Source organism: Leuresthes tenuis, unplaced genomic scaffold, assembly GCF_036924035.1.
Source record: "Leuresthes tenuis unplaced genomic scaffold, fLeuTen1.0.hap1 SCAF_15, whole genome shotgun sequence".
NCBI classification, from domain to species: domain Eukaryota; kingdom Metazoa; phylum Chordata; class Actinopteri; order Atheriniformes; family Atherinopsidae; genus Leuresthes; species Leuresthes tenuis.
The window spans coordinates 34,268,002-34,274,267 of record NW_027325369.1 but is presented as its reverse complement, the minus strand read 5'-3'; the positions used below and the strand labels follow the sequence as shown (position 1 = coordinate 34,274,267).

Below are 6,266 nucleotides of genomic sequence, written 5' to 3'. Positions count from 1 at the left end.
GGTTAATATCTGACCATAATCAATCAGTGACACAAACTGAAGCACATGGAGAACATTTTCTGAAATCAGATTCATCTCTTCTTTTTGGCACTTGTCAGGTTGGTACTCCACCACCGAGCTCCCTCCACCTGTGATACTCTAATGAGTCTCATGACGTGTCTGCAGACGTGTTTTTGCTCTTTTATTTTCATGTCCAGAGGTCTGATTCAGAGGAAACTGTTTGAAGTTTTGACTCGTCTGTTCAGTTCATGAAAAATGATCTCAAACTCATGTTGAAACATTCAAAGTCCTCCAGCAACCACTGGGACACGCAGGTGTCCCCAAACATGGTTCCAAGTTAGGGTTCGGGTCAGTTCTGGTTCCAGGTCAGGGTTGGATCTGGTCCCAGGTCCAGAATTCTGATCATATCTTATCCCAGACTGTGCTGGTTCTGTCGGAGCTGAAGCGTTCGTCTGGGTGTTTTCTGATTGGACGCTGATCAGAGATCGATGTCTGCTGACACGTCGTCTGTTTGCTTTGAAGCCCCAGATAAACTCTGCTGCGTTATTGATCCGGCAGACGCCAAATTCATGTTCTGAGAGGTCGATGGGGCGTCACATGGCCATGGAGAGTACTGCCGCTCAGTCAGCCTCAGCTGCAACGTGTCCGCCGCAGGCTGGTCTGGACCTGCCAGAACCAGCAGATTACAGAAGCAGAACATGCTCTTTATTTCCTGTGAGCCCACAGCTGTACAGTGGAGGCCACCTCCCTCAGATTTGAACCAGTTACTGTTGGTTTTTAGTCTTTATTTTACGGCTGTGATATTCTAACTTACAGAACGTGTTTACAGGTTTGTGTTCTGTTCCTAATCGATCGAAAACAGAAAATCCTCTGAACCATGAAGCTGAGGAATAAACACAGAAACTATGAGAAAAACTGAAGGTTGGAAAGTTCTGGCTAATTTTTCAGCTTCATGGTGACATCAGAGGAAGTTTCTCATGTGATGTTTGATTAATTTCCCTGGTTTCTCTGATATTCTGCTGAAATTAATCCGACATCTGAGACCAGCTCTTCATTTGGATCAGAGAGTCTCTGACACGGAGCCAGAGTTAACGGGTCTGTACTGATTGCAACAGTCGGGATGATATTGGTTTGAAAGGTTTACCCAGCGTCCCACGACCCACCGCAAAGCTTCAGAGGGAACCCCGGCCCGCTCAGACCCAGCAGAACCCAGGCTACAGTCCCATCTACCTGCATACCTCCTCCATAGGAATGGACTGTTCGATAGATGCCGTGTTTCTAACTTTTTACAGTGACTCCATTGTATTTGCAGGTTTTGTGAGCCATTTTTTACATCTTTGTGTAACTGCAGGATGATTGTTCTGTTTCTGTTTTTTATCTCTGAATGTTGGAATGTTTCTTTGGATTTTGTAAATACTGAGCACCATGTCACATCTCATTCTTTGATAAGAAAAGGTTTGAAAGGGAAATAAAGCATGAGGATTGTGCAGTGTGTTGCTGGTGTGTGTCGTGATTAAATCAAAAGTTCTGTGGTTTTGTTAGAAGATTTTAATGTGAATATAACAGAGAATCAGGATTTCTGCTGAGGCGACTGCATATAAACGACTTTACACACTGTCTTTAGTTATAGAAGCCAGTAGAGCTTCACAGTTCACCACGCTGTGTCCCAACACGTTTTAACCACAGATTCTTTGGCCCGAAGGCCTTATGCACTCGTCCGTGGCCTCATCATGGCTGACTGACTCTGTGGCTGCAGCCAGTAATCGATGCTGATGCAGCAGTGATACAGCTTCTGTTGGTGAGCCAGCAGCTCATCTCCTCACTTTTTCATGATGGAGGAGATGTCCAGAAACATGCTCTGAAACAGACAAACACACAGTTTACAGCCTCCTCCATACCCTGCTCACACAGACAGAGTATGACCAGCAGATTCCTGATTTAGAAGATGTTAAACATTCAGAAACCAGCACTAAGAACAGTTTGACTTTTTTTCCATACTAAAGATTATTTTCTTTTTGTTGTTAAATGAGGAGTTTCTGAAATCCTTCAAATGTATATTAAGATAAAAAGAAGTTGTTTTGTATTAAAATGACAAAACTTATTATTTTCAGATTATTGTCAGATTCCCATCTGAGGACCTCCAGGTTCTACTTTCCTCCTGTGTTTGTCTGGAGTCCTATCAGAGCTCTGTGTGAACAGATGCTGATGGTTGCTTTTGGTCCACATCTACAGGAACCATTTCTTTTTAAAGGACAACGCCTCCTCTCGTTGGTCCTTTTTAGGCTCAGACCACAACTTTGCAACCAACCACCCAGCCTGACTGACTGGTTTACACGTTTCTGTAAATGTTAAAGAAGCTGGACTTAACATCTGAGGGTCATGAGACGCTGTGATCTGTACTTGCCATCGACATTCTTCGTCCTCCGGCGGGCGGCATCATCGGCATGTCTCCCTGCAGCGAGCCGAGCTCGTCGGACTCCTCTGAGGAGTGCAGGGACGGGCTGGTGGAGCCGCTCATGGATGACAGGCTCTCGGACGGCGGCCTGGTCATGAAGCTGGTCTTCCTGGGGTTGGGGATGAGGAGCTCGCTGCCTGTTGACTCCCGTCTCTCATCTTCATCAAGGTCCCTGAGGGGTCCGGGCCTCAAGGTGACCCCAGACAACAGGGGCTCCAGGTGGCTGGGGGGAAGATGCTCCCCCCCGTGGAGGTCCACTTGGCTTGGTGCCTCAACAGTAACAGAGGTCCAGGCCGGATGGTGGTCCATCACCACAGTTTGAACCTCTGGACGGGTGGTAGTTTGGGGGCACTGGCTTGCACAGCTCAGTCCAGCCCCAGCGGGCATCCTTGTTTGGGGGTCGGTGTAGGCGGCCTGACCCAGCTGAGCAAAGCTGTCGAGTCTTGGGCCCTCCTGACTGACTCTGAGCCCACAGCTGTAAAGAGGAGGCTTCATGTCAGCCTCTGGAATCACTCTGAAGGTCTGAGTCAGAGGCCCGTTGTGAGGGGAGAGTTGGCTCATGACACATAGCTGCTGTAAGGACTTCTTCTTGGACCTGTAGATCATGCTGTCATCCTCTGTGTACCTCTCTCCATACAGAGTCTGTTTGATTTTACGGACTCCCAAGTGAGATATTTCCAGAATGTTCAGGAACAGCGACACTCCGGCGATAACGATCATGAATACCATGAAGATGGTCTTCTCTGTGGGCCTGGAGATGTAGCAGTCCACGCTGTTGGGGCAGGGCAGCCTCTCACACTTGTAGAGGGGCTCCAGTTGGACGCCATAGAGGACGTACTGGCCCAGGATGAAGCCGACCTCCACCACAGAGCGAGTAAGGATATGGATGATGTAGGTTCTCAGCAGAGAGCCTCTCAGAGGAGCCTTCTTCACCTTCCTCTGCTCCTCCAGCCTCCTCAGCTCCTTCTCCATGCGTTTGTGCTCATTGAGCGCCAGCTCCACCTCGTCCAGCTCCTCCTTCAGCTGGGCCCGGCGCCGGTGACGCTCCTTCTCCAGCGCTCGGATGCAGTAGAGAGCGTGGCCCATGTAGACCAGTGAGGGCGCAGACACGAATATGACCTGCAGCACCCAGAAGCGAATTAGGGAGATGGGGAAGGCCCGGTCATAGCAGACGGCCTTGCAGCCCGGCTGGTCCGTATTGCACACGAACTCTGATTGCTCGTCGTCCCACACGTCCTCAGCAGCCGCTCCTAGGATCAGCATGCGGAAGATGAAGAGGATGGTGAGCCAGATCTTCCCCACAATGGTGGAGTGAATGTGGACCTCCTCTAGGATGCTGCCCAGCAGGTTCCAGTCACCCATGGTCAGCTTCTCGCCACGTCACTGCCTCATACTCAGACTGAGGAGACACAGATACAGCTCATTAGACTCAGCTCAGGACTTCATGCAGGAGACTGGTTCGTTTTCAGTAAAATTGTAATTTACACAATAATATGGGCCTCAAACAAGCCTGCAGTCACCAACAAACCAAAGGAAACAGGAAGTCAGGGCATCAGACAGCTGGTAAACAAGGTAACAGCTGATCAGTAAAACTCACCAGTAATGCCACCAGAAACAGCTGACTGCAGCTCAACCATGAGGACTTCAGCCATCCTCCACCCAGATGGCACCACATAACTGTGGAGCATCTCCACTGAGTTACAACCAACACATTTATCAACTACAGTGATGAAGTTCATCAGTCCACAAGAACAGAATCAGTTCTGTGGAACTCCTCTGGAGGGAGGAACACCATTCTTCTAGAAAAGCTTCCTTCATTTGGTGTTTTGATGGTAGGTAAGGATTAGAGGTCCTAACCCAAGACAAACTCAGGTTACCCCTAACCCTAACCCCCCGGAGCTCCCATTACTGTTTCACTTTGTGTTCATCAGGACCTAAACTCTGGAACCTCTGGATCCATCGATGTTCCTTCACTCCATGGACGGATCAGAACAGTTTTTAATCCTTTGCAGCCACATCTGCAGCAAAACTAAATCTGAACTGATTCTGAATCTGAACACTCTTCTCCTCAGAACCTAAAGAAGGAGCTGTCTCCTTACACACCTGCTCAGGTGAGCACTCTGATGATCATCTCTGTGTTTCAGAGCAGGTGAGTTCACTGTGAGTGCATCAGCTGTTTATGACATCACTTCCTGCTGCTGGCACAGAGGCCACAGTTCAGGACATAGAGCAGACTTTACTCACAGACTGTTTACAGAGGAGCAGAATTACAGCATGCCCAGATTTAGTTTAAATGTCTGCAGCTTGACCTGATTTCTGAATAAAATGTTATCAAAAAGGAGGATGAAGAGATCTCAGAGGAGGAAACTTCGTGGTCACATGTGGAATCATCTTCAGTAAAAAGACAACATCGCAACAGCACCAATGGGAGGAAAATACAGAACTGTTCAAACATCAGGTTCAGGAGAGGAAAGCAGTTCCTTAGACAAACACCTGACCAGCCGTGTGTTTTTAAAGTTTTTTAAGGTTTTCGTGAAACCTTCTGAAATGCCACCCTGTGTTGTTGTGCTGCTGCTGTGCTTTGACCCTGAGGGCCATCGAAGTGTTTGGGAACAGGATGCAGTAGGATCAGTGATTTTATGGTAAGACAGAAGCATCCAGAGCGGATTTACATCAGAAACTGATCAGGTTGATGATGGATCATTACAACAAACGCACAAACATGCCAACAGAACTTACATATCACAGGTCCGGCTTCCCTCCGCTGCCCTCCATCATGGTTGTGGTTCCTGTGACGTCCGGGCGGATCTACCCCATGGAGGTGTTGGGACGTCCTTGTTTTGGCTGATTTCAGAATCCACGTCCCTCTGCTGTGTGCCCGTTGGTCTGTGGGATGGGAGTGCTCTGCCGTGTTACATGCAGGGTTCACAGGATGTGAGCATCGATCTCCTCCTGCCGGGACACTGCCCCCACCCCGCATCCTGCTCCCATGCCAGGACTGCCAACTCCAGCTGGGACCGTCAATATCCGCCTCAGTGATAGAGAGTAGCATGTTTGTTCAGCAGAGCGGCTTCTGGAGCTCCCAGAGAGATGGGGAGGCCCAGAGGGGTTCTGACCCAGGCTCTGTGGTACTGCAGCTCTGGTCTGAAACATGTCTGTGATGTCAGTGAAGGGCACCCTGCTGTTTGGACTCAATCCCACAGAGAAAAAGCCTTTGGTTCTGATGTTAGTTCTGCCCAGCAGCCTTTGGTTCTAATGTTAGTTCTGCCCAGCAGCCTTTGGTTCTAATGTTAGTTCTGCCCAGCAGCCTTTGGTTCTAATGTTAGTTCTGCCCAGCAGCCTTTGGTTCTAATGTTAGTTCTGTCCAGCAGCCTTTGGTTCTAATGTTAGTTCTGCCCAGCAGCCTTTGGTTCTAATGTTAGTTCTGCCCAACAGCCTTTGGTTCTAATGTTAGTTCTGTCCAGCAGCCTTTGGTTCTAATGTTAGTTCTGTCCAGCAGCCTTTGGTTCTAATGTTAGTTCTGCCCAGCAGCCTTTGGTTCTAATGTTAGTTCTGTCCAGCAGCCTTTGGTTCTAATGTTAGTTCTGTCCAGCAGCCTTTGGTTCTAATGTTAGTTCTGTCCAGCAGCCTTTGGTTCTAATGTTAGTTCTGTCCAGCAGCCTTTGGTTCTAATGTTAGTTCTGTCCAGCAGCCTTTGGTTCTAATGTTAGTTCTGCCCAGCAGCCTTTGGTTCTGATGTTAGTTCTGCCCAGCAGCCTTTGGTTCTAATGTTAGTTCTGCCCAGCAGCCTTTGGTTCTAATGTTAGTTCTG

The 6,266-nt window shown here is 48.6% G+C and overlaps 1 protein-coding gene across 1 annotated transcript; it reads right to left on the bottom strand.

Annotated features, from left to right (window-relative positions):
- Nucleotides 1-1,659: 1,659 nt before the first annotated feature.
- Nucleotides 1,660-5,283, bottom strand: gja10a (gap junction protein alpha 10 a). The gene is made up of 3 exons (XM_072365210.1): nucleotides 5,195-5,283; nucleotides 2,401-3,854; nucleotides 1,660-1,858 (listed from the first exon to the last, which is right to left on the bottom strand). The coding sequence occupies exons 2-3, from the start codon at nucleotides 3,815-3,817 to the stop codon at nucleotides 1,812-1,814; spliced, it is 1,464 nt and encodes a 487-aa protein (XP_072221311.1). The 5' UTR covers nucleotides 3,818-3,854; nucleotides 5,195-5,283; the 3' UTR covers nucleotides 1,660-1,811.
- Between the last annotated feature and the right edge of the window lie 983 nt (nucleotides 5,284-6,266).

What these genes read in the sequence shown, in the direction of transcription:
- gja10a (XM_072365210.1), bottom strand. Translation starts at nt 3,817, where the DNA reads ATGGGTGACTGGAACCTGCTGGGCAGCATCCTAGAGGAGGTCCACATT. An exon ending in ACGAAGAATGTCGATGGCAA is followed by an intron (nt 1,859 to 2,400) that starts GTACAGATCACA and finishes TGTCTGTTTCAG; the next exon opens with AGCATGTTTCTGGACATCTC.